Source organism: Solanum verrucosum, unplaced genomic scaffold, assembly GCF_900185275.1.
Source record: "Solanum verrucosum unplaced genomic scaffold, falcon-dt-bn FXZP01000252.1, whole genome shotgun sequence".
Lineage (NCBI taxonomy): Eukaryota > Viridiplantae > Streptophyta > Magnoliopsida > Solanales > Solanaceae > Solanum > Solanum verrucosum.
This window is the reverse complement of record NW_026019988.1, coordinates 7,356,459-7,384,223: the sequence shown is the minus strand read 5'-3', so window position 1 is coordinate 7,384,223 and position 27,765 is coordinate 7,356,459. Positions and strand designations below refer to the sequence as shown.

The window sequence follows — 27,765 nt, the reverse complement described above, 5'->3', positions numbered from 1 at the left end:
GATGGTGTATTTGATGTGAATGAAAGTTTTTCAATTTTCACATATTTGGTTGATCAAATATTTTAGAACATATTTATCTTTAAAAAAAAGAGTTTCCTAAAACTGATTCCCCTATTGAAAATAGTGGCAACAAATGTAATACGCTCTCCAATTTCCTCCATGTTTGACTATCAATTTAACGTGTTTACAAATCAAATCGATAACTTGAATCAATTATACAAAAAATCAGACTAAATTGACCAATAACCACCCCTAATCCCCTAGTCACAATTAATATTTCACACTAATTGTCTCATCTTGAACCTTTCAACACACTCATCCAGCCATCCCATAGCCTCTACTCCTATATTAAATTATAATATATAAATAAAACAATATTTTTATTTAATTTCTAAATACTAGAAAAGAAATTTAAAAAATAACTTATTCTCCTACCGAAAGCGCATAAGTACTTATATGACCCATTCAAATTTAGCCCTCTCTAAATCTAAAATCACTCCCCAAGCTATCCTACCATCATATGGCGTAAAAGAACTCGTCTAAACTTTTTTATTCTAACATAACAACAATAGATTATAACAAAATATTATAGTCACCTAACATAGGGGACGAGTTTCGTACCAGATAAAATAGTTACAACTCACAATTATGAAATAAAATATGGTCCTCCAACAGCTCACATATACACATTTTACCCTCAAGAATGAAAAATATACAGAGTGGCTCTACCTATTTGCCACTATGAAGATCTGATTCAAAACTTCTCTTCTTCTTCATTTGGGAAAGTATAGTAAGAATCAGAGAGATATTCATTCTGATTCTAAACAAAAAATAAATTGAGAAAAAAAACAAAAGAGAAATATGTCAATGGCTGCGTTTATTAAGCTGGAGGATTCTCCTATGTTCCAGAAACAAGTATCTTTTCTTCTGATCCCCTTTTCATTTTTATGTTTTTTGAATCTTTTTGAAAAATTGTTTTCTGGGTTTTGGTGTTTGAGGAATTTTGTATCAATTTTTGTTTTTGAAATTAAAATTTGTTGCTTTGTAGGTGAGGGGTCTTGAACAGACTACAGATGACCTTAGAGATCGATGCCAAAAGCTGTATAAAGGATGTAAGAAGTATATGTGAGTACTCAATTTTATCATTTTATTTGGTTTAATAGCTTCTCTTTACTGTAATTACCTCCAATGACTTAAAAAGGTGGAATCTTTAGTGCATTTAACTACATTTCAATCCAAATTAATGTAGTTGGCTATATGAATTCTGCTCTTTTTTTGATAACTGTAATGTTGGATCAATTTGCACGCACCTCGACTAATTTTAGGATAAACCTGCCACCTCCCACCAAGAACGGGCGGGAAGAAATCACCTAGAATTTTTTTTGTTTGGTCTTTGTTGGGGTTTGAAGCTGACCTCATGGATCTCAATCTCACTTCATTGACTACGAGGCCACACCCTTGGGTGCATTCTGCAGTGCTCTCTATAGGTCCATTTTGTTTTAATACTAACTAATTTGTCTTTCATGGCAAATTAGAGGTTCTCTAAAAGCTATAAGTTTATAGTCAATGATCATTCATCTCTCTCTCTCACTGACACGTGACTCGTTCTTCCCCTTTCTATGCTGTTGCCAATTTGTTGTTCTGCAAAATATCTCATTCTCTTGTTCTGGTTTCTTCATCTGAATTTATTGGTTTAGGTAGATGCTATTCTTGATACTTAGTTATTTCAGGGAAGTTCTTGGAGAATCACAGAATGGAGACATCATGTTTGCCGAATCATTAGAGGCATTTGGTGGTGGTCTAGACGATCCCCTTAGTGTGTCCCTAGGAGGTTAGTTGGTTTTACTCATTCAAACTATTACAAAGTTCTCATTTTTGCTAATTTTATTTGCAATTGTCAATAAGTGCATCATGCCTGTTGAAGAAGGTGTTTTTTTTATTCTCTTCAATGTTAATGCTGGATTTTGGAATTCTCATATAAATGATCACCTCGAAGATCACACTAAGTTTGGATTTTTTTTTTTGAAGAAGGTAACAATTGTATTTCTATCAAACAAAACTTAGACACCCCAAAGGTGGCATTAAGTTTGGAATTCTCATATAAATGTTCTTCTTCTCTAAGGTGGCATGTTCCCTAAAGGAATTCACAGCTTTCTTAATTGCTTAATGGATAATCTCTCGGTCTTCTAGGGAGCTGCTGAGTCAATATTGAGGTCAGGCTAGATACTTATAACCTGAAAGTTGTCATCTAGTGCTCTTATATGGATGTTGTTGAGAAGGTAACGTTGAAAGGCAACCTGATTGTTGTCAGCTAGTGCTCTTATATGGATGTTCTTGAGAAGGCGACATTGTAAAGCCTTTCATGTTGTTGAAAATCTCCATAATGTGTCTCTGAGAAGCACACATTTGTTCCTCTTTGTCCCTCTCACTGGTTTATTTTTTGTTGTCCCTCTTTATGGGTGTGGTATGGGATGGAAGTGTTCAAGACGTGCCAAGTTATATAGATGATTGGATGAGGTTTACATGACTTGTATTTCTGTAGACTGCTTGTTGGTATGTCATGGAATGGTAGTTAAACATGTTTTCAAATCATATTAAGCAAGGTCAAACTATTTGACATGTTAGTTAGGGGAAATGAGCAATCGGGGGTTAAGGTCTTCTCTTACCTTAATTAACAAGCTAACCACGTAGCTTCTCAACTCATTATCGTGCTGAACTCCGTTAAATGCCTCCTATCAATATAAAACATATCCATTTGATTCATCTCTCCAAATTGAGTCTTGGGCAAAGTCAAAGTCATCCATTGTGCGGTCAAATTGATGGACCAAATATGTTTTCAGATTACCCATAACTTTCTAAATCCAAATATATAATTAGTTCCCTAATCGAAGTCCTTAAAGTGGATCAAATGCTCAAGTTACTAATTTGAGGTTTTAGGGCTCAATCCATGTATTTCTTAGTTCAAATCCTTCGAATAAATCCAACTCCTGTTGTAATATCATGATCTAAACAAAAATACTTCATTTAAAATCCTAAATATTGATGTCCATATCTAAAATAGTAGTCAAAGAGAACACATAGGTACCTTAAACAAGAGCTAATAGTGAACTGTTGGTGATTCAGGATTCTAAACTAGTAGGAAAATCTCTCCACCAGCCCAAGCCTTATCTCACGTGGCTGTAGCAAAAGCAGACCCATAGGTTTCTCTTCTTTCATATAGTGTAAAGAGCCCAAGCAATTGCTTTTCTGGAATCCTTTCTCATCATCCGTTGACATCAGGGGCGGACCCACGTAGTCAATTTTTGGTGCTCGAGCACCCATTGACTCGGGAAAATTTTTTGTATATATATATATAGAAAATATGATAAATACGTTATTAAATAAAAATAAGCACCCATAGAATACTAGCAGTCGTGGGTGCGCTGGTTAACACTTGGAAAAATAAGGCGCGCGAAGCATGAGGGCGATGGTTCGAATCCCGTCAGCCCCATTCTTTTTAAAAAAAAACTTTTTCCAGCGAATTTTGCACTTTTTTTTTTACTTTTCCTTTTTTTTAATTAAGGGCTTATTTTACTCCGAATTTTGTACTTGTTTTGACTTTTCCTATTCTTAATTAGTTTAGGGTGACTAACTTTTTCTTTCTTTTTTATTTTTAACCTTTTCTATGTTTTAAAACCTTTTTCACTGCCCACTTTTATGGGATTTTTTCTTTTAACAAAAAGAGGAAATCATTATTCTTCTTCTTCTTGTTTCAAAGAGAAAGCAGCCAGCCCAACAACAAACTTCAAGCTTTTTTCTTTTCAAAATCAAAATACAAAAGCAAGGTAATAAGATTTGATGTTTGATTAAAGTTAGATAATGAAAAAAAAGGGTTAGGGAAATTAGGTTTTGAGATTTTCATTAAAGGAAGGTATACATTTACTTTTTTTATTAAAGAGTTTGAGTTAGTATACGCTTGCACTATGTGATTGCTAACATGTTCATGTTAAAGGAAGTGAGCACCCACAACCTTTAAATCTTGGATCCGCCACTGGTTGACATTGCTACATGAATTTTGCTCCACTTTATTATACTCATTCATCACTTTAAATCTCAAAATTTGGCAACCCACTTTAGAGCATAGAATTAGTTTGGTTATTGCTTAAAATTCACAATATACCACATTTTAAAGACCCAATAAGCTGTCGCCTATACCACCTACTTCGAGGCTTGGATTCATAAATGTACTTTAAATCTCAAAAGTTTGCGAGCTATTGCATAGGAGCGGGGGTTTTACCCTGTGCACACCCAAAGGGTAGCGGCTGCGGGTTTCCCTTGTTAGGAAAAAAGTAAAAAATAAAAAAAATAAAAATCACCAAATGCATATTGTCATCAGGGAGGTGCAGCAATGCTGCATTCTAGACACCAAACCAAGTCTTCTTAATAAGCTATTCAAGACGCTAGTCATTCATCACATTAAACTTCTTTTATTTGCTCAATCCGTCATCAAAGTCCATATAGTTTGTTGCCTAAAGTCCAAACTTAACCATTGTGACACGTCATTATAGTAATTCCTTAATATATCACAATTCCAAATTTTCAATTTGTATATCCCATACAATGTTACATGTACATACATATAACTTGTCAAAATAAGAGCGACTACGCTTAAGAAATAATTCATAAGCCAATTCTAAACTTCTTGGGCTAATTCATGGGGTTACATAACATCAAAGTACATCAAGGGTTAACTAAAAAAATTATGTGGTCTAGCCCGAACCCACTATGCAGTGATAGTTCATTCTAATAAATCCCCCATTGCTTGTGTGTCTTACTAAGTTCTGTCTTCAATTGTTTGTATATCATAATTCCATGAAGCCTTGTCCTCTAGCTTTAATGTGGGTCATTTGGAAAGAGAAAAATAGTAGATCTTTTGAAGGAGTGGAGATGAACTTTGCTTAATTGAGGAGTACACTCCGAGCCCTTATTTTCCTTTGGTGCACCCATGTAGTTCCTGAATGTGTAGAGGATTGGGTGGCTTTTGGTGAGGACCATATTTTGTTGGTCTCTCCTTTTTTGGTATACCTCTTGTATACGGCCATGTTGACCTTGTTATTATCAATGAAAACTTCAACTTGATCAATAAAATAATTCCATGAAGCCTTGGTTAAAAAATATCATAAATCGATGAAATTGTAGTTCTATTTGCAAAATATGCATGCTGATGTGAAATTTCAAGCTGTAGTTCTGTTGTCACTTGATGGAGGTGATATGGGCAGTTGGTCTGTTATTTACTGCATTTATATTTCCAAAGTATGGTTGCCTAATGTAATATGCTAATGTTGTCTCCATGCTTACATTGTGAAGCTTATCATTACTTGTATCAAACAATAAGATTATGTATCACTCTTAAATGCATCCGTATGTCAGGTCCAATCATAATGAAGTTTATCTCTGCATTGCGTGAGCTTGCTACATACAAGGAACTTATCCGTTCCCAAGTAAGTGGATGTATTGTAAATCACTATAGTTTACACTTGAGCCTTTTGTTAGAAACTTTGTACTCTTCTATAAAAGCCTATTGCTCTGTGTATGGCACACTGTTCTGTTTTATTTACTTTAATACACCCATAATAGTTATTTTCGATGCACTAAACCTGTGTCAACAACTCATGGAGCGAGATCATGAATGTAGATAAGTCATTGATGGGATGAGTTCCATACTGAAAACAATTCAAGGTGGGTGATAATAGATAAGATTCTGGTAGGATGCATGGCTGAGACGTAGAGTCGTACACCCTTGAGGAATTACCAGGTCTATACAACTTTGTCTCATATCCTGAAGTAACCATATGTCAGTGCAAATCTACTAATAGCTGGAATATTAGATTCATGAGGAATTGTTAGGGACTGGGGGAATAACTGGCCATTATCATAGAACATGGCAAAAAAGAAGTTATAAAGGCCCCTGGAAAGCTACAGTTACCGGTTTAACAAAAAAAAGGCCCCTGGAAAGCTACATGGAAAAGCATGGCACCAACAAAGGTGAAATGTTTTTCATGGTTTGTAGTGAGAAAGGCATGTCTAACTCATGAAGCACTTAAGAAGAGGAAAATCCAAATAGCATCTAAATGCCTCTATGCATGGAGGCTACTGAAACTAACACTCACATATTACTTCACTGAAAGGTAACATCCCAAATTTGGGCAATCTTCATTTCTATGACTAGGGAGAATTGGACAATGCCAGAACACACTGCAAACTTACTGAGCCGCTGGATCAGAAGGGGAGTGAGCATAAGTCAACAAAGTGGTGGAAAATTGTACCAGCATGCATATGGTGGAATATATGGAAAGAGAGATATGAAAGAAGTTTTGAAGGCAGATCAAATGGAATTGTGCTACCTCTCTATGTTTTTGGTGTAAAGAACAATGTATAGATGATGAAGTACAGATAGTGGACTTTTAGGAGTTTTGTAATTAACTTCTTGTAATCATACTTTTGGAGGTGGCCAACATACCCTTAATGGGGAATACATGTTACCAGTTTCAAAGGAAAAAAAAGGTTCTCTGATGAAATGTGATAAAAGAGAAATCTTCACAGCGGAGGCCTTCTATTACACATTCTTGAATATTGGAAAATGCTCAACTCAGTGGTCTTGGAAAATGCCCTAGAAAATCATAGCAGTCCTTAAAGTTGTTCGTTTTGGATGGATTGCAAGCTTGTATCCCTCAGAATAATCTGGAAAATGGCATGTCATTGTAACACGTGTCACAATTGTGAAAGAGAGTTGGAATATGCTAATGGTCTCTTTTTGTATCCATACCATTGAATGGTGGAATAGATTTCTAAATTCATTTGGTGTTCTGGTAATGCCTAAGACCCTATTCTGTTGGAGAGTAAGGAATGCTTGCTCATAAACACCTCAGAAGATATGGAGTCCAAGACATGTGGGATGAAGTTAAGAGTAATGCAAGGATCAAAGTTGTAGATGGAAGCAAGACAATCTTCTGGAAAGATGAGTGGCATGAAAAGGGAAACCTGGAAGTACTTTTCCCTGACGTATACAATATAGTTCTGGGACAACACAATACTATAGCAGAGTTATGGACAAATCAGGGGTGGAGCTTCAATTTTAGAAGACAATTCAATGATTGGGAAATAGCAAGAGTGGCGGAATTTCTCAACACTGTGGAAGCTTTTAATGGGGTACAAACAGGGGAAGATGTTATGTGGTGGAAGGGAAATAGCAGAGGGGAATTCAAAGTTAACTCAGCCTACAAGTTGATGGATCAGACAAACCAACAAACATAAAGTTGGCCATGGAAACAAATATGGAGAAGCAGAATACCTCTTAAAATCTCATGCTTCATATGGTTATTGGCCAAAGAAGCTGCTCAGACTCAAGATAACTTGAAGAAAAGAGGGATAACCTTATTCTCTAGTTGTTTTCTTTGTGGGGAGGCATTAGAGACAATGAACCATTTGTTCCTACACTGCAAGTATACCCAACAACTATGGAGGATTTGTTTGAATCTCAAAGGCATCTCCTGGACCATTCCCAGGAAGGTCTCAGAGGCTTTGAAGAGTTGGGAGGCAACAGAGGTGAATGCAAAGGACAGAAACAAATGGAGAATTATCCCTGCTAGTATATGGTGGACTATTTGGAAAGAAAGGAATTCTAGGTGTTTTGAGAGCATAGAGAATGATGTCCAGAAAGTCAAGTTAAACTGCATTTATTGTTATGTTTTTGGTGTAATCAAGTATACTCCAATGACACTGTATCAGTAATTGATGTTTTAGACTCAATATAGACTGAAACAAGTGGAAAAGGAGACATCTGTATATAATGGTACAACCCATGTCCTGTTTTGTGATATAATACAAAGTTACCTATTTCAAAAACAAAAAAAAGATATGGAGTTCAGCATGAATTTGGCAGGTAATGTGCAGAGATAAATAATAGGTGCTCTGACTGAAGATCCAAGACTCTACACTGGCTGAAGTCCAAGTGATATTTGAGGCTCTTCACTGTCCGAAGTCCAAACGTGTACTCTTTTAAGTATTAACTCTGGTGTAATTTAAAACCTGTGGATGCTATAGATGTTCTGACGGATTGCATTGTCTTCCAACAAAGGAAAAAAGAGGAAATGATCAGTTTTCTTGTTTGCATACATTTAGCACCTACTTGGTTGTGCTTTGTAAGTAATATGCCATCACTTTTTTTTTTTAAAAAAAAAGAAATATGGAAAATGTCAGTAGAATTGTGAGAATTAAAAAAGAAAATCCAATTTTACTTAGAAAAACAAAGTTCTGTAAATCGCTCTCTTCAGCTCCATGGGGATAGCAACTTTGCGCTAAGTGGAACCACAATCATTCTCATCAAACACCAATCTTTCTGTTGTTTTAATTACACCAACCTTATACACGACTAAGTTTTTGTATTATCACAAACTTGTTAACTAACCAAATTGATACTTCTGAGATGTTCATTAATTTTGTTTCATTTAAATGCCGTTGAAGTGGAGACATATAAGTAGAAAACTTGGACTTGCAATTTTAGAACAAGCCATTAGGAGCTTTCGCTGGGATCGCAAAACAAAGTTGTTTCGGTACCTTCTGTAGTTGGATGTGCTAAGCTTGTCTGATTATGTCACTCCATTTTATATCAATGTTTATTCTGATATAATTCTTTGAAAAAGTAAGGCAAGTTATACCTTTTGCAGGTAGAACATGTGCTGGTGGATCGTGTTAGCCAGTTTTTGTCTGTTGATTTGCGGGATGTAAAGGTGATCAAATTTGGCATTATTTCAATATTGTTGTGGAAATCTAGATTAAGCTTTCTCTATGTTTGCATTCATAGAATTAGGGAGCTGTTTTTTTTTTTGATAAGGTAAGCAATTTTATAAATAATGGGAAAACCCAATATACAAGTTGAATACCAAATGGTAGAGAACCTACAACAAAACATAGCTCCCTACAGAACACCAATCCACTATACTTGGTGGCCAGCCTAACTTGAGCTGTAATTCTGTCAAATGGATGCCTCTGAGTGGATTTTGACATACAAGGGTTTGTACTTTGATGTCAATGTGTCTGATGACTCGTCTCTAATTTTGCAGGAATCCCGTCGCCGGTTTGATAAAGCTGCATCCACTTATGACCAGGTAATGGAGATGTCTCAATAGAAACAGGTGGAAAGCTGCTTTTTTAAATGCTAAGCAGATTTCATGTGCAAAATTCTGTTCATTTTGGAAGATAACACTTCCAGTTCTTTTTGTTATTAATTTCACTCCTGAGTTGCTAAACTGCCAGGCACGTGAAAGGTTTTCTTCTCTGAAGAAGAATGCACGGGATGAAGTTGTTACTGAACTTGAAGAAGTAAGCCCTTTCTCTGAAAAAGGTTATCTTTGTGGATTGTTCATCCTCATATGTGTATCTCTCTCTCTCTCTCTCTGCCTAACTTGATGAGGTGTAACCTAACACAAACTGATATATGTTGCAAAAATTACCAACCAAAAGTGATTGGTATCCTGATAATTATGTGTCCAAATAAAATTATGTCCTAAAGAATCTCAAAATCTTGGTTGGCTTTAGGTCTTTTCTTATAGGAACCCTCTGAGGAATCATTTACATTCTTGTTTTCCTTGAGGAAAAAATAAATAGAGGTGAAAGGTGTTGCTTTGGGAGGAACTTGTAAGAGAATTCATCCTCATGAACATATCACAGATAAATACCCTTGTCCAACCACATCTTCCATAGTACTACCATTTTTTAATTTTATAGAAATTGTGTAGGTATAACAAGGGACAGGATGTGAAACTCATTTCTGTCATGCTTTAGGTGAAGAGCATCATCCATATTGCTACCAATAATTTTATAGGGAGGATATTAGATTAGGGAAAGGATAAATAACTCAAGCTCATGCTCTATTTCAAAAAAAAAAAAAGAAACTCAACCTCATGCTTTTGGTAAAACACATCTTCCCTCCTTTTGTGTCTCTGTGTGTTCTCCGGTTGTTGTAAAATGACCTTCACAAAAGAAAGAATGTTGATACATGTTCGGGTGAAGCTCGCCGAGGCCACTTATTGGTAGAGGCTTTTTCCTGAAGCATGTCTCAGAGCTTCTACATATATAGACATTGCTCCCAAGTCCAGGAAACAAATTGTGATGAATTAATGTTGAAGCATTTAACTTATATATCGTTCTGTTTTGATGCTAACAATATCCTATTCAGGTTTTTGTGAAGTATGTCCAACTTTCTGTATTCCCTATGTTTTATATCAGTGCTTATCTGTCAAGGAAAACATTTGAAGTAATTAGGAGTCAAAACTGGGAATTGGAATTTTACAGCTTTTTCTGTGACAGGAGCTTCATAACTCAAAGTCCACTTTTGAGAGAAGCCGTTTCAATCTTGTATGTATAATGGATACAAGAATCTTTTCTACACTTTTTAGCAAGCATTCTTGCCTCGAGGTTCTAATTTATAGCCTTGTCGCCTCAAGGATTTCAGGTAAATGCTATCACAAATGTTGAAGCCAAAAAGAAGTACGAGTTCTTAGAATCCTTTAGTGCTATTATGGATGCACATCTGAGATACTTCAAGCTGGTATGATATTCTTTATCTTCTCTACGATGCAGTTATGTTTCCGTCATTAAACTAACAAATTTAATACTTGTTGAATGTAAGGGTCATGACTTATTGAGCCAGATGGAGCCGTTCATCCATCAGGTACCCATCATGAGTTATTTTTTCCATATATTGTGGTTGACTAGGTACTGACTGGAAAGAGGTAGTATCATCATGCTGCCATTTGTTCATTTTGGGTTTGACAGTATTGAAATGCTAGTTAAAGATAGATTTGTAAAAAATCAGCTAGTTGAAAATACAGTTAGGCTATGCTGATTAGTTAGTTAGCTGAGCTGAATGGATTAAAGTGTAATTTAATTAGTCCAGCTGGCATGATTAATTGTTAGAAAGTAGTTAGTTGGTTAATGCAAAGATACTTCTTGTATATGTATAAATAGAGCTCTGTTGAGCTGAATCAATCAGTTAGACAATTCCACAAAATATCTTCTTCATACCCTCCAATGGCTTCATGAACAAACACACTGTTTGTATGGATTATGACAGACAGACTACTGGTCCTCTCATGCTGTGATTTTATTCTTGTTTCTTACTAGTTACTTCTTTCTTGAGGATCTTTCATTGTTTTCCTGGCTCCTGGTTGGAATGTGTGTAAATTAGATTTAAGGAGATTGATCTTTGCATAAAATAGCTCACTCATAGCTCTTAAGTGCTTCTTGGTTTTGTGCTTGCTTACTATTAAGATACTGCTGCCTCATTATCATGAAATTAATTTCTGGCCTTAACAAATCAATGAAAGTGAAATTAATATCATGGAATGTGAGGGGGATAAATGGGGGTGGTTAGAGGGGCATTGTCAGGAAACTACTACATCACGGGATGCCAATATTTGTATTCTAGTTGAAACAAAACTAGAAGGGTCAATTGATGGAGTGATACAGACTACAGAGTATATGGGATAACAGATGGATGGGAGAATTTCTTAAAGAGGCAATAGGGAGCCGTGGGGGAATTGTAGTCCTCTGGGATGAAAGGGTGTGGACAGGAGAAATGGAGGAGGTTGGTGATCAAAGTATTACTCGGAAGTTCACGGGGGTAAATGAGGATTTCAGGTGGCACATTACTGCAGTCTATGCAGATTGTAATAGAGTGATCAAAAAGACACTATGGGAGGAATTGTTAGCCATTAGAAGCAGGTATGCTGGGCCATGGATAGTGTAGATGACTTTAATGCCACCAGATTTACCTCAGAAAGAACAAACTGTATGAGACTTAGTGGTGCAATTGGAGCTGATTGATCCTCCTTTATTTGGGGAATCATATACTTGTAGGGGAGGGGAAAACCACAAAACTACCTCAAGGATTGATAGGTTCCTACATTGCGCACAATTGGGTGGGGTGGGTGGGGGGGGGGGGGTTCTCAGATCAAGGAAGATGTGCTACTAAAGTTAAACTTCAGATCACAATCATATGCTTTGATATGTGGGGATTGGGAATGGAAGAAATCCGACTTCAAATTTGAATCATGGTGGTTGGAAGTGGAGGGTTCAAAGATAAAGTAAAGGAGTGGTGGAATTCTTTCAGTGTTGAAGGAAGAGGAAGGAAGAGCAGGCTTCATACTAGCTAAAAAGATGAAGTGCTAAAGGCTAAGCTGAAAGAATGGAGCAGGGATCACAAAGGTAACCAGAAACAGAGAAAAGAAGGCATTTTGAACCATATAGCAAGCTGGGAAAGCACATAAGAACACAGAGTTCTCACTGATGCTGAAGTTCTTCAAAAGACAAATCTGGCCATGGAATTTGATGAGGTTGCCAAGAATGAGGAGATAGCTTGGAAAGAAAGGTCCAGGATACAACATGTGGAAAGAGTCATGGTGAAGGACCCTGTCTTGATCAATGAGGCATTTCAGAATTTTTACATGAACTTATACAAAGAGTCTGAACAATGGAGGCCTGATCTTAATATACTGGATGTTACTGTGATTTCTGAGGAAGAACAGACCTGGTTCCAAAGACCTTTTGAAGAGGATGAAATATAGGAAAGTATTAGAATGTGTGCTATGGAGAAGCCACCTGGTCCAGATGGCTTTCCAATGATCTTCTTTCAGACTTTTTGGGAGGTACTGAAGGGAGACATAATCAACACTCTTATCATTTTTCCACTCAAATCAGAACTTTGGAAAGAGTTCCAATGCAACTTTCATACCTCTAATCCCTAAAAAGGTTGGAGCCTCAGAGCTGAAGGATTATAGGCCAATCAGTCTTACAGGATGTGTGTACAGGATCATTGCTAAGCTACTGGCAGAAAGGCTTAAGAAGGTGGTGAGCAAATTAGTTAATAAAAATCAGATGGCCTTTGTAAGCGAGAGACAAATAATGGATGCTGCTTTGATAGCCAGACACAGTTCCCAATGCTCTTTCTCTCTCCTACTTCTTAGGAGAGAGGAACCCATCTTTTCCGGCATCCTCCACCGGAATCAGCCTTTTTTTTAATAGCCAACAATAATCACCCACTGTGATTATTGATAAATCACCCACTAGTAGGATGGAGGAAAATCGAATCTATTTCAATGCTGGTTTCAAGTCTTTTGATATCACCAGATGGGAAACTGAGAAAGCTGAATGGTACGAATAGGTAGAGAGAAGCAGAAGGATGATGCACAGATCGTCCATGAGTAGAAAGGTGTTGGAATGGATCTGTCTCCGTCTAAGAGAAGCATCCAAAGAGAAAAAGAAGGAGACAAGGAGGTGGAAATTAGCTGAGAAAGAGGCAGTGCATTTTTGCACGAGAAAACATAATATACATGGGAGGTTCATAAGCATCATAACAATCTATAGAGGGGGAAGGTCAGGCCTAATTATTCCTGAGTTGGCATCGAATGCGGGGTGGTTGGATGTTGCATTGAAGATTGACAGATTCATTAAATGCAAGAAGGGAAAGGAGAAAATACCCAGTACAAGGGTGGTTGCTGATTATCCATATGCTAATGCTATACGAGATAGTAAATGGCAATCCAGGAACCTACGCAGTGCAGAGGTCAAAAGCATTATGGGTAAGGTGGAAGTTCTAGACAAAATAAGTACCCAGGAGGGTGATCTGTTATCTAGATGCTTAGTTGGGTATTGCAGTGAGAAGCCCAAGGAGAGGACAACTTTAGCAGACATAAGAAGATGGTCATCAACTAATTGGAAGAAAGCCTTTGGAATCAACATTTACGAACTGAATGATGAGAAGTTTTTGTTTGAGTTCCCAAACAGAAACATGGCAGAACAAACCATTAATGAGCAGTGGCGTTGGAAGTCTTGTAATTTTAATCTGGAATGGTGGAAACCAACAACAGGTTGTACTCCTAAATATGCACTTGTTATAGAAACATGGATTAGGGTTGTGGGGATCCCCCTACATCTTTGGTCAAAGAAGGTTTTCCAAGAGATAGGAGAAATCTGTGGAGGCTGGTTGGCTACAGAAGAGGAAACAGAGCTAAAAAATCATATGAAGTGGGCTAGGATCCTGGTAGCTAACGATGGTAGCAGTATCCCAAGAGAGGTGGAGGTGTCGCGCAACGGCACTAAATTTCACCTTCCAATCTGGCCAGAATGCTTGCCAAGATTTGAATCATCGCCGGAAAATAATAAGGGGGAAGATGAAACCTATTATCCAGTTCAGAAGTCTACCCAAGGGATTTTAGAGGAGGTCGTAGGTGATGATGCAAGGAGATCCCATCAAACTAGGGATTTGCTACTCTCTCAGCACGTGACAACGTCAGAGAAAGTTAAATCTAAAGCATGTGAGGGGCACGTGAGTCTTTTAAATGAGATTCTGGAGGTGGATCACCAAGTTGGGCCTAATTCCAAGTTACAGATTGAAGGCCCAGATGTGGCAGGCCTGGTAATTGCTAATAATTTTCAAGAGGACATAACGGTAGTCCAGAGCACCTTTGACTTTATTGAAGACATAACAACTCAAGTGGCCATGAACGACAATTCTCAGTTACCCGAGAAGAGAAGTTCGCACGCGACGGTAGCGGAGAAATCAATTGAGTTAATGGGGGAAAAGGAGTCGCAGATAGTGGGAGAGGAGGCTGATAGTCAACTGGAAAGGAATTTTGATGTGGGTGGGGATGATCGAATCAACAGTGGGGTTACTACTCGAAATTCTGAAACAGAGTTAGTCAACTGGGAGGTTGATGAGGTAGAGCCTCTAATGGTGCAGCAACAACTCATAACTCAGGGCAAGGAAAAAGAAGCATTCAATTGGCAGCAAAATCTCATTAAATTGGGGAAAATTTTTGGGATTGATTTCCATGGTCATGAAGAGGAAGCCACAGAACTTCTGATGCAAATAGACAGTTGCAGACAAGCAAGAAAACTGGAACCGTGCAGTGAAATTAAAAAAACTAAGACTAAAGGTGCACAAGAATTAAAAAACTTGGTATGTTTTGATGTCAAATTTAAAAGTACAGGGAACAGAGAAAAGGGGAGGAGTGCAAGTGCTAGTACTTGATGAATTTTAAACTAGTATCTTGGAATGTTGGGGGACTTAATAATTTAGAGAAGAGGAGGCTAGTAAATAGCATGATATGGGGGTGGAAGGCAGACATCATATGCCTTCAAGAAACAAAACTGGAAGGCAATGTCGTAGATTTAGCCAAGCAGGTCTGGGCAGGAAGGTGGATCAAACAAGCATATCTGGAATCCAGTGGGACAAGAGGGGGGATCTTGATGATGTGGGATGAGAGAGCCTGGAGGGGGGAAATCTTAGAAATAGGGGCATACTCCATCACCTGTAAATTTGAATCTCAACTCCAAGATTTTAAATGCCACATCACAGGAGTGTATGCCCCAAACTGTTACAAGGAAAGAAGAATAGTGTGGGAAGAGGTGAGTGCAGTCAGAGGACTAATGGAAGGACCATGGGCTATTTGTGGTGATTTTAATGTAACAAGATACATATCTGAGAAGAAGAATTGTACAGTAAGAACAAGGGGTATGAAGGAATTCTCTGATTTTATTGAAGACATGAAACTAGTTGACTTGCAACTTGAGGATGTCACATATACTTGGTTCAAAGGGGACCAACAGGAAGCAGCCTCCAGGATTGACAGGATCCTAATTTCAGAGGAATGGGATGACAAGTTCCAAAATTTGAAACAGATTCCACTTCAAAGGTTGATTTTAGATCATATTCCTATAGCCTTACTAGGGGGGTCTTGGGAAAGGAACAAAAGTTACTTCAAATTTGAAAATTGGTGGTTAGAATCTGAGGGCTTCATTGACAGAGTCAGAGAATGGTGGTCTTCTTTCAACTTCACAGGGAAACCTGATTATAGATTGGCTTGCAAACTAAAATCTCTAAAGACTAAACTTAAAGAATGGAGGAATGGGGAAGAAGGAAATTTGGGTATACAGAGGAAGAAATTGCTTGAACAGTTGGCTGATCTAGAAGCTGAGAGGGAAGACAGAATCCTTACTAATGAGGAGTCTGCCAAAAAATCAGAATTGATGCTGAAATATGAAGAGTTGATAAAAAAGGAGGAGATCTCCTGGAGACAAAAATCAAGGGCTCTATGGCTGAAGGAAGGTGATAAGAATACTAAATTCTTTCACAAGATAGCAAATGCACATAGGAGATACAACAACATTGATCAGCTTATGATACATGGAGAACTGAATCAAGAGCCAAGCAGAATTAAAGGGGAAATTGTTGAATATTATAAAAGGTTGTATAAGGAATCATCTCAGTGGAGACCTGAGTACATAAATGTGCAATGTCCTGTCCTAACAGAAGAAGATAATCAAGCTCTACAAAGCAACTTTGAGGAAAGTGAAGTGTTGAGATGTCTGAAGTTATGTGTTGTTGACAAAGCAGCAGGTCCAGATGGTTTTACTATGGGGTTTTTTATTAAATGTTGGGATGTGGTAAAGCAAGACATCATGGACACCTTTCAAAACTTCTATGAACATGAAGTTTTTGAGAAGAGTTTCAATGCAACTTTTATAGCTCTTATACCCAAAAAGAAAGGTGCCAAGGAGTTGCGGGACTTCAGGCCCAATTAGTCTAATTGGTAGCATCTACAAACTTATCTCCAAAGCTCTTACTGAGAGGCTGAAAAGGGTGGTGGACAAGTTGGTAGACTCACAACAAATGGCTTTTGTTAAAGGGAGACAGATAATGGATGCAGTTTTGATTGCAAATGAAGCAGTTGACTCCAGAAATAACCAAAAGAAGCCAGGTGTCCTTTGTAAGTTGGATATAGAGAAAGCTTATGACCATGTTAGCTGGAAATACTTAATGAAGATGTTGAACCTGATAGGTTTTGGGCAGAAATGGTTGAACTGGATAAAATTTTGCATATCAACTGTAAGATTCTCAGTACTCATCAATGGTAACCCTGCAGGTTTCTTTCAAACCCAAAGGGGTCTCAGACAAGGGGATCCCTTGTCACCTTTTTTATTCCTGATCACTATAGAGGGTTTAAACAACATGATAAAAGCTGCTAACTTGAGAGGCTGGATAAGGAGTTTTGATGTGGCCAGAGAAGGTACTGAGAGACTAGAAGTCACACACTTGCAATATGCAGATGATACCTTGATTTTCTGCGATGCTGAGGAAGAACAACTGAAGTATCTAAGGGTGATTCTGGTCTTATTTGAAGGTATTTCTGGTTTGCATATCAATTGGAGGAAGAGTATGATGTATCCTATAAATCAAGTAAACAACATGAGTTGTTTAGCATCAATTCTGGGTGGTTAAATAGGAGTTCTGCCTACTATATACTTGGGAATGCCTTTGGGGGCCAAATCCAAGTCCATAGACATATGGAATAGTGTGATTGAGAAGTGTGAGAAGAAATTGGCCAAGTGGAAGTCTCAGTACTTATCAAAGGGGGGTAGACTGACCCTTATTAACTCAGTACTTGATGCTTTGCCAACCTATATGATGTCCCTGTTTCCTATCCCACCAGGGGTCATTAAGAGGTTGGATCGTATCAGGAGGAATTTTTTGTGGCAAGGCAACAAAGAAAAGAAAAGTTTTCATTTGGTTAAATGGGAAGAAGTCATGAAAAGCAAGGAAAATGGAGGTCTAGGAATAAAGAATTTGAAATTGCAAAGCAAGGCTCTTAGTATGAAGTGGTTGTGGAAGTATGCAAACAACAACCAGATGCTATGGAGGGAAGTAATTGGAGCTAAATATGAAAAAGAGGACAACTGGATAACTAAAGAAGTAACCACTCCTTATGGTGTTAGCCTCTGGAGGTCCATCAGAAGCTTGTGGAATGAAGTTAAAAGTAACTCAAAGGCAAAAGTAATGGATGGGAATAAGACCAGATTTTGGAAGGACATTTGGCATGAGAAAGGCAACATGGAAGATCTCTTTCCAGACATCTACAACCTAATCATGTTTCAACAAAGCACTATAGCAGATCTTTGGTCACCACAAGGATGGAATTTCATTTTCAGAAGAAACCTTAATGATTGGGAAATAGTGAGAGTTGCTGAATTTTTAAACACTGTGAACACTTTCACTGGACTGCAGCCAGGTGAGGATAAATTGTGGTGGACAGGAGATGACAAGGGAGTGTTCAAAGTCAACAAATCCTACAAGTTGATGGATCAGACAGATCAACAGTGCTCAAGTTGGCCTTGGAAGCAAATATGGAAGAGCAGAATCCCTCACAAAGTCTCCTTTTTTGTCTGGTCAATGGCTAAAGAAGCAGTCCTTACACAGGACAATGTTATGAAGAAGGGGAGAACCTTGTGTTCCAGGTGCTTCCTATGTGGTGAAACATCTGAGACTGTTAACCATCTATTTTTACATTGCAAGTACACCCATCATCTGTGGAGAATATTCCTAAGCCTCAAAGGCATCTCCTGGACAATGCCCAGGAAGGTGGCTGAGGCATTACTATGCTGGGAGGAAGCAGGTGTACATGCTAAGGACAAAGGTAGATGGAGAATTATCCCGGGGGCTATCTGGTGGGCTGTTTGGAAAGAAAGGAATTCAAGATGTTTTGAGAGCATAGAGAACAATGTGCAGAAAGTTAAACTAAACTGCATTTTACTTTTAGTCTTTTGGAGTAATCAATTATACTCTAATGACACTGTCTCTATTATTGATGTGTTAGACTCAATTTAGACGTAGAGAAGTGAAATCAGGAGTACACTTGTATATAAGGTTACAGTACTACCCATGTACTGTTTTGTGATATAATACAAAGTTACCAAGTTCAAAAAAAAGCTAGTGAATGTATTCATTGAAGATGGAACTGCAGGTCTACTATGTAAGTTGGACATCCAGAAATCTTAACTAGTCCTTCTTACTAAACATTTTGAAACAAATGGACTTTGGCAGTAAATGGTTGAAATGGATAGAAGTGTGCATCAAGATAGTGAGATTCTCAGTCCTATTAAATGAGAACCAGTTGGTTATTTTCCTTTAGAAAGAGTACCGAGACAAGGGGACCTTCTAGTAATGGAAGGTTTTGATAGTATGATGAGAATAGCTACACAACGTAGATGGATCAGAGGCTTTCATATAGGAGACAATACTAGGGGGTGGGGTGGAAAAGAGATCAGTACCTATTATATGCAGATGATACTTTTATCATGTGTGAACCAGAGGCAAAGCAACTGAACTATATCAGATTGATCTTGATTCTTCCTGAAGCAGTATCAGGCCTAAAGGTCAACTGGGGGAAAAACAGTCTGATTCCGTTCAAAGATGTACGCCAGATTCTAAGACTGGCAAATATCTTGTGGTGCAAAATTGAGGGACCACCAACCACATACTTGGGTATGCCCTCAGGGAGCAAACAGAAAACACTGGAGATATGGGATGGGATCCCGGAGAAAGCAGAAAAGAAGTTGGCTAGATGGTAGATTCTGATTAACACTGTCTTGGATTCCCTCCCTACTTATGTTATGTCTTTTTTCTCAATGCCTTCAGAAGTTGTCAAAAGCTGGACAGACTTACTAGAAACATCCTGTGGCAAGGGGGTAAAGAAGGCAAGGGTAATTACCTGGTGAAATGGAATACTGTAATGTTGAGCAAAGGAAGAAGAGCTCTGGGTAAGGCTGACAATGGACCGGGTTTGGGATCACTGGACCGGGAAATACCAGTCCGGTGGTCCCGTACCCGGTCCGTTGCCAGCCTTAGTCACAAACCCTTATGGATGGGAGTGTGGAGAAGTATCAGAACTTAATGGAAGAAAATCTGATTCTCAAAGTGGGAAATGACAACGAGTTCAAGTTTTGTAGAGATGGTTGGATTTATCAAACTCCTCTGAGTGAATCATTTCCAGATCTCTTCTCAATTCAATTTGTATCAATCCTGACATCAGGGTATGTGAATGCTGGTCTGCACAAGGGTGGGATCTCTTTTACAGAAGGCTACTGAATGATTGAGAAGTGGATAACCTTGACACAAATGCACCAGATAGGGTCATTTGGAAACACAAGGATTGAAAGGTCACAGGTGCATACAAGAGAGTGATACAAGGGGTCTGCAGGTGGGAGAGGTTTGATTCCTACAAAACTGAAATGTTCCACTTGGCTAGTGATCAAAAGAGCGTGCCTAACTCAAGAAGTTCTTCGGAAGAAAGGCATGCCACTAGTTCCTAGATGTTTTCTATGCAACCTGACAGGGGAGACAAATAGCCACATATTTCTACACTGCAAGCTTATAGCACAACTCCGGGAACTTTTTCTTAACATCATCAGCTCTAGTTGGACCATACCAGAACACACATCTGACATGCTCAGCTGCTGGATCAGAAGAGGGGGAAGCAAGATTCAGAAGAGGTGGTGGAAGTTGATTCCATCATGTATATGATGGCCTGTGTGGAAGGGAAGAAATGGAAGATGTTTTGAAGATAGATCCAATTTTTATTTTTTTTGATAGAACGATTGATCCAATTCTATCCACAAAGTAAAATGGAATTGTTTAGTACATTTACTTTTTTGGTGTAAACGATTGTGTATGGTGGATGTAGATTTAATAGGAAATCTGTAATTGTAGTTTTGAAGATGGTCAGCACGTCCTAATGTTGAAGAATAAAAATTTACCAAAAAAAAAAAAAAGAAGATACTACTGCCTCATTTAGAAGTTGTCACCAAAAGATCGGGGAGACGGCAATAGTTATTTTTACTTTAATTTTTTTTTGATAAGGAGGGAGATGTCTATTTTATTTTAGAAAATACATTACCTTCATACTGAGAGAGAGGGAGTTGCTCACGTGCTGATTACTAATGATGTCAATCTTGACCCTTTCTTGGGTGATTAACCTTCCTCGCCAAAGTTGACGAAGTCGAGCTTATGTGAGCATTGGGCTGGTTGGGGATTTGATGTTTATTTGCTGTGCTTTTCTCACTTCTTTTGCCCTTTCTTTTTTCTTCCAATTCAATCACTGCAAAGTTTCTTGAAGGAGAAAATGCATGGTCTCTGGTATAAAAGATACTTTACTAGTACCTCAGTTTAAGGACATAACCTGAGTATATATAGATGACTGTTCAGAAATATGTCTATATTGGTGGAAGCTTATTTAGGTTGAATTTTGAATGAGTTGGGTCATGACTCACAACCGGTTACTCGGCCAATTATGGTCTAAGCCATGGTTAACCAGCATTGGATAGGTTGGCCATGATCCATTTGTCTACCTAACCTTCTTCAATTCACACAAATGTTAGTATGTTACCCAGCTCTCTCATTTTCCACCTTTACTCATAACTTTCAGATCAGTCTCTCTTGCATTACTTTTTTTGCTGCATTTATAAGCATAAAATGGGTGATTTTTGCAGCTTGCTTGATTAATGACATTGATTAGAAATTTGAGTTTGTGTTTGATATCTTTCTTCTTTTTGCATATTTTTGGTGCTAATGTTAACTCCATAAATCAGGTTTTGACATATGCCCAGCAGTCGAAGGAACAGACCAGCATAGAACAAGATAAACTTGCCAAAAGAATCCAAGAGTTCAGGACACAAGCTGAGCTGAATCATTTGCGGGGATCCAGTAACCTTGGTACTTCAACTAGTTCTATAGCCTCAAATGGTGTTGGTATGAATTCAGACAAAAATATAGAAGCAATAATGCAGTCCAGTGCAGAAGGAGCGGTACGCAATATAACAAGCGTTAACATGTTAGAAAAAAGTATTATAACAATGATATTCTGTCTGCTATCTGTCTATCTTGGGGTTGAGATCTCTACAATAGATATAGCACTTGTTTAAATATAGGAACACCTGAAATATCTCCTGATTTCCTTGATAAAATTTTTCCAGATGCTAGATGTTAAAGTATGGATGTTTTTTGTACATACTTCCAGGTTCAAACAATTAAGCAGGGATATCTTTTGAAAAGATCTTCTAGTTTGAGGGCAGATTGGAAGAGACGGTTCTTTGTACTTGACAGTCTTGGCAATTTGTACTATTACAGGATCAAGGGTGCACAGATGGTATGGTTAATTATTTTCACCTTCCTGCATTAGTCATTGTCATGCCTCTATTTTGCTTCAGACTTCTTTTTTTCAATGTTTTCCGCAGACACCTAATGTGAATCAATCCCTGCTTGTTTAATTTAATTTCTGTATGTCTATTTACATGAAAGTCAAGTTTGATTAATTCATCTCAAGTGTAATGATTAGTATAATAAAGTAGATTTGTGAAGTATAATCATTCGAAGTGATGTGGGAGAAAAATCTAAAGGGCAGGCATATGAAGATGAAGTTGTTGATTCTTCGACTTTCTTGGACATCTTCATGAGTAGGTTTACTTCTACATGAACTTCTGATTGTTGCCAACTATATTATGTATTTCAAAAGCTAATGTTTGTGGACAATTGGCAAGTCAACATGAATTTACTTTGATGAGAGAGAACAACTGAAGTATGTCTATATTTGCTGATATAGATGGGTATCATTGGCATGCTACATGACCATCTATAAGGCAACCTTTGCCAGCTCACTCAAGAGAGTATTGTTTGATTTCACCGACATAGCATCATAGCAGGGGAAAGTTGTCTTTTGGAAAAATGGTATTTGAAAAATCTGGCACCTGATATTTTTGTTCTGTAGTTACCTCTCTATTCAAAACTGTGAAGTACTTTACAGCTCTAAACTTGAACTTTTTGAAAGGAAATTTGACACAGTTATACAAACTAAATGTACTTTATGGTACTTCCGAGCACTTTGGAAAGCACTTCTATTTAGTGTAAAAAGTATGCTTTTCTCAACTCTGATGGATTTTGACTTACACAGTGCTAGAGTATTTTAGGGATGAAAGTGTTTCCAGGACACTCTTTTGCTTACTCCAATTATTTTTTATCTTATTGCCAGGGCTCCCCATCATTTCACCCTTCTGGTGTTGATAACCATAGTAGTGTATTTGGCAGATTTCGGACAAAGTACAGGTCGTCATCCACTGGAGAAGAAAATTTAGGTTGTCGTACTGTTGATCTTCATACTTCTACAATAAAACTGGATGCGGAGGACACAGACCTGAGGCTTTGCTTCAGAATTATTTCGCCATTAAAATCTTATACATTGCAGGTAAAGTATAGAATAGTCGATCTTTGTACCCAGTGCTTAAATTGATATATCAAGTCTAGAAGGGAAGAACATCTCAAAGAAGAATGATTTAAGAGTTACCTAATGTTTTGAACTGTTTTAGTGTGATCTTCTTTTCTGTCTACAATAGAAGTTTGAAGTTCTTGGTATACTATTGCTTTGATGCATTGGATCCATTTAAATTTTAATGGAAGGAAGAAATGACATAGTAAGCTAGTATCAAGAAGTGTTTGACTTGATATATTGTTATTGTTTCATTTGGCTACTTCTCTTTTACTCAATTTGTTACAGTTTGTCATTTTCTAAGCTTATGCACCGTATGTTTTATTTTAGACTTCATCTCGCTAATAAAAGTACTGGCAACTGTGTGTTTATCTAGTCTTGTGCTTTGACATTTTGTTAGGAATCAATGTGCTGAACAATAGTCACAATTGGCTTCTTTATTTGCTTCAGCAGAAAGAACCACAAACAGTACAAACTCTTTTGCAGTTGGACTAATGTGTTACCAGATTCAACGACACTTTAGCAAGGGCTGATCCACCATATATAACGATTTCCCTTTATTTTCCACTGGCAGGCTGAAAGTGAAGCTGAACGAGTTGACTGGATGAATAAAATCACCGGAGTAATTGCGTCCCTTCTGAATTCTCATCTACAGAAGGTTGAACCTTGAAATCTAGTTTTCTGTAGAAAATGATTTTAAGTCACCTTGAGCATCGTCTTGTCTTTGCAGTTTGATGCTAGTAAAATTGACATTGATAGTAGCAACAATACCTATGCTGGTTCTTTGAATGTTCAAGGGTCTGTTAATGATGAAAATGCCAATGCCCTAGCTTCCGTAAGAGTCAATCAGCCTGATTCTGTTTCTAAGATTCTCAGAGAAGTTCCTGGAAATGACAAGTGCTCTGACTGTGGTGCTTCAGAGCCTGATTGGGCTTCTCTAAATCTTGGCATCCTAATTTGTATAGAATGCTCGGGCATTCATCGGAACCTTGGTGTTCATATCTCAAAGGTATATCTTTATCCATGTTGAAATTTCTTTGTTCCTCTTGTCTACAAACATCTGCCTTGTTCAAAAAAAAAAGATTAATTCCATTTAGTTCACGGTGTTTGTTCAATTCTGTACTGGTCCACATGCATTTATATTTGAGAATATGAGTATTTTCATTACTTTCATGACAATGCACGATTCGTTCTGGAAGGTTAGTAGCTATTGGATCTTTTTTGGAAATGTATTTTGAAGTATAACTTGTTTTCAGTTGCTGCCCCCAGAAAGTAACAAAATGAAAGATCTATGGGCCTGTTGAGTTGATTGATATTTGAGATACTTATCATTGCAGGTAAGGTCCATAACATTAGATGTCAGGGTTTGGGAGCCTACCATCTTGGATCTATTCCGCACATTGGGTAATTCTTATTGTAACTCGGTGTGGGAGGAGCTGCTTCAACTTCCAAGTGATGGGTATGTACCCTTAGTTGATATATACTAGAAAGTCATTCTTGCATGGGTATAAATTTCTATAGATCTTGTATGTTTATTGATATTTGGGTTCAGATTTAATGTGAAAGGTCCTCCCCCAGCAAAGAAAAGACGAAATGTTGAGAGATATCAAAGATCACAAAATTCCAACTTTACAGTTCCCAGGATTATGTCCACGCTTCTATTTATTCTTCAATTGAACTAGTTAATATACAGTCTATTTTTCCATTATAATTTGACATTCTATCTGGGTCAACTTATCTATCCAGTACACATTGTCGGATAGATAATGTTCCCACGTGCCATGATGATATAACATGCATTTAGCTCAAATATTTTTATAAATTATGTTTTGTTGGTGTTAGCTCATGTTGAATGATTAATTCATTCAGATTAACAAATGTTGATGCTATTCAATCTGCTTCCAAGCCAAGCCCCAAAGATGCCTTTCATGAAAAGGAGAAGTATATTTTGGCAAAGGTATACTTTCTTGCATGTTTTAAGGGCTTTCCTTCTCCATGTTATACATTTTATCCCTTGTGCTAAGCTTGATCATCCATCAACTCGGTCTTCTTGTTTTTCCATGGAATTCTACAAAGAGAATCTCATGATCGTTTGTCTGTTGTTTCATTAGTAATGGAGGTCCAATGGAGAAACAGTGTGTCTTCCCACTTACTGTGAAAGAACTATTTAAAGAAGTTTGGTTTTAAGTTGCTGTGAGGAAATTTCTATGAATTGAGAATACCTGCAAAGCTCGTGTGAATATATGCGATATTAACTTGCTTCATGTTATCCAGTATGTTGAAAAACAGGTTGTGAATAAAGATGCTTTTGCACCTTACAACAATCGTGCCACCCTCATTTGGGAAGCAGTCAGGAGTAATAACGTGAAGGACGTGTACCGAATTATTGTAGTGTCAGATGTGAATATAATCAACACTACCTATGATGAGGTCGAGGGTGCTACAATGTACCATGAAATTCATGAAAATGATTCAAAACTAGGCCTTCAGGATTCCCAAAAGAAACATCAAAACCCAGCAGCCTGTCAGGGAATCAAGCTTTGCCTTCAAGGCTGTTCTTTGTTACATCTAGCCTGCAATGCGGAAACTCCAGTGATGCTTGAACTTCTGCTGCAATTTGGTTCAGATATAAATAGGCGTGATTTTCATGGAAGGACTCCTCTACAACATTGCATTGGCAATGGAAGACACCACTTGGCTAAATTTTTGCTTAGAAGGTGATATATTTAATTCAGAATCAATTTTATGCAGCATGATTTGTAGGCAATTTAATAGTCTGACCGCTCAGCGACATATCTTTCTATTAGTTATCTCAGTATTTAAGCACCCAAGGGTGTGGCCTAGTGGTCAATGAAATGGTTGAGAACCATGAGTTCTCAAGTTCAAATCCCAACAGAGACAAAAAAACACTAGGTGATTTCATCCCATCTGTCCTACCAGCCTTGGTGGATAGAGTCACCTAGTACTTGTTGCTGGTGGAAGGTCGCAAGTATCACCAGGGTCATAAAAAAAAAGGTTTTCCCAGTATTTAATTTGCTTACATTATCTCTGCATTTAGATCTATAGTTCTTTTCTAGGATACGTGTCTGTGTGAATAAAACAACAGATGCAGGTGATAGGATATATACAGCTAATAAGCATGCAAGTTTTAGGTTATACCTATATGTATATAACTTTCTGGCCTCTTGACATAAATAATGAGCATTCCTTTGGTTTTAAGGATGGATACCATTATTTGAAGGTTAGATTAGGCAAAATTCTGGTTGTTAGATTTCCATCTACCCTTGTCTTTCGGTGATAATGCTCAGTTTATGCCAAAGAGAAGGATCACTTCATGGTATTAGACATATTTTCCAGTTTATCATGTACTTGAGGCTTCAAGGTCTAAGCACTCCACTTCAGCAAACCAAATTGGAGTCCCACATGCATATGTTAATTTGTAGGCAAAGATATCCAAGATAGCTTGTTAATATTTACAAGTCCCTTTAGCTTTCATTGGTGATATCATCCCAATAGTTACTTTACATCACAACCAGGAGTTTTCATCCCTTGATACATCCAGTAGTAGCCTCTGGAACAATTCCTCAACAGTCAGCCTTTGATCTCATCCAATAGTTACTTCTTTCTCTTCACAACTAACTACAGTTGGTTGGATTGCGAAACATGATTCAGCTGGTATTGGTGAACTCTTTATTGGCAGGACTGCTTCAAGATTTCTTGTGGGCATCAGTCAGTAGCTGTGAAATAAGCTTTCCTTACATCCATTGCCTAGTTTTCCTCCAAGTTTCTGATTTTACGTTCTCTACTAGCTCTCTTTTGTTACTGAAAGTACTCGTGGCTTCCAATTTCAAAGGGATTCATGTTGAGCCTATGCTTTGTAAACGCAACATCAACTCTTTTTTTTCGAGTCTCTTATGTTTTTCCTCTTTGTATGTGTTCAGAGGTGCTCGTGCATCAATCAAGGATTATGGTGGACTCAGCGCCCTTGATAGGGCCATGGAGATGGGTGCAATCAAAGATGAGGAGTTATTTCTCCTGCTTACTAAGAGTGAGTGAAATGGGGCAGGTGCTTTTAACTGGTAGCTCTATAAGCTTCCATCTTCTTCATTTTGTAAAGCATGCTGTTCTATAATGCTTACCATCTCTCCTGTAACGCGTTGAAACTCAATTCGCCTCTCCCCCTTTCCCTCTCTCCGATTTTCCTTGATGATGTGTGAAGTTCCTGAAAGAATCAAGAATCAGTGCACAGTTCTACAAATATTTGGCATTCATAATTTTTTAATCAACCACTGTAATGTTATGGGTATATTTGTAGAAGTTTTGATGATCAGGTGTAGCAAATCTGCATATTCTGATTTATTGATCAAGAAAGTTATTGGAGTTGTTTCCTAGTAAGTTGTTAACTTGGTCTTTTTGCCTTTCTTGTTTTTATTTCTTTTTATTTTCAAAGGGACAGAATTGGCGCGTGGGGGATCTAAGTTTAGAGTCGATAAAATAATAACTACACCTTAGTCCCAAACAAGTTCAGCAGTTATATGAATTTTCATTCGGCAAGTCTACATATTTTGGTGTTACAAGACTGAGATGCTTGGTTCCTTGAGTTCATCCAAATGTTAGCCATATACACATTTTT

General features: G+C 37.7%; 1 protein-coding gene across 1 annotated transcript; it reads left to right on the top strand.

The window, feature by feature from the left end:
- Positions 1-681: 681 nt before the first annotated feature.
- On the top strand, positions 682-27,527 carry LOC125818571 (ADP-ribosylation factor GTPase-activating protein AGD2-like). The gene is made up of 19 exons (XM_049498065.1): positions 682-915; positions 1,049-1,125; positions 1,731-1,831; positions 5,410-5,480; positions 8,706-8,768; positions 9,102-9,146; positions 9,295-9,360; positions 10,348-10,395; positions 10,493-10,588; positions 10,670-10,711; positions 21,463-21,678; positions 21,891-22,019; positions 22,899-23,111; positions 23,707-23,790; positions 23,863-24,141; positions 24,470-24,591; positions 25,002-25,089; positions 25,407-25,849; positions 27,074-27,527. The coding sequence occupies exons 1-19, from the start codon at positions 862-864 to the stop codon at positions 27,186-27,188; spliced, it is 2,352 nt and encodes a 783-aa protein (XP_049354022.1). The 5' UTR covers positions 682-861; the 3' UTR covers positions 27,189-27,527.
- The last annotated feature ends 238 nt before the right edge of the window (positions 27,528-27,765 follow it).

Bases quoted from the DNA above. Each gene is read 5' to 3' on its own strand.
- LOC125818571 (XM_049498065.1), top strand. From the start codon at position 862: ATGTCAATGGCTGCGTTTATTAAGCTGGAGGATTCTCCTATGTTCCAG. The intron at 23,791-23,862 runs GTTGAACCTTGA...TTGTCTTTGCAG, and splicing joins TGAATTCTCATCTACAGAAG to TTTGATGCTAGTAAAATTGA. The intron at 24,142-24,469 runs GTATATCTTTAT...TTATCATTGCAG, and splicing joins TTGGTGTTCATATCTCAAAG to GTAAGGTCCATAACATTAGA.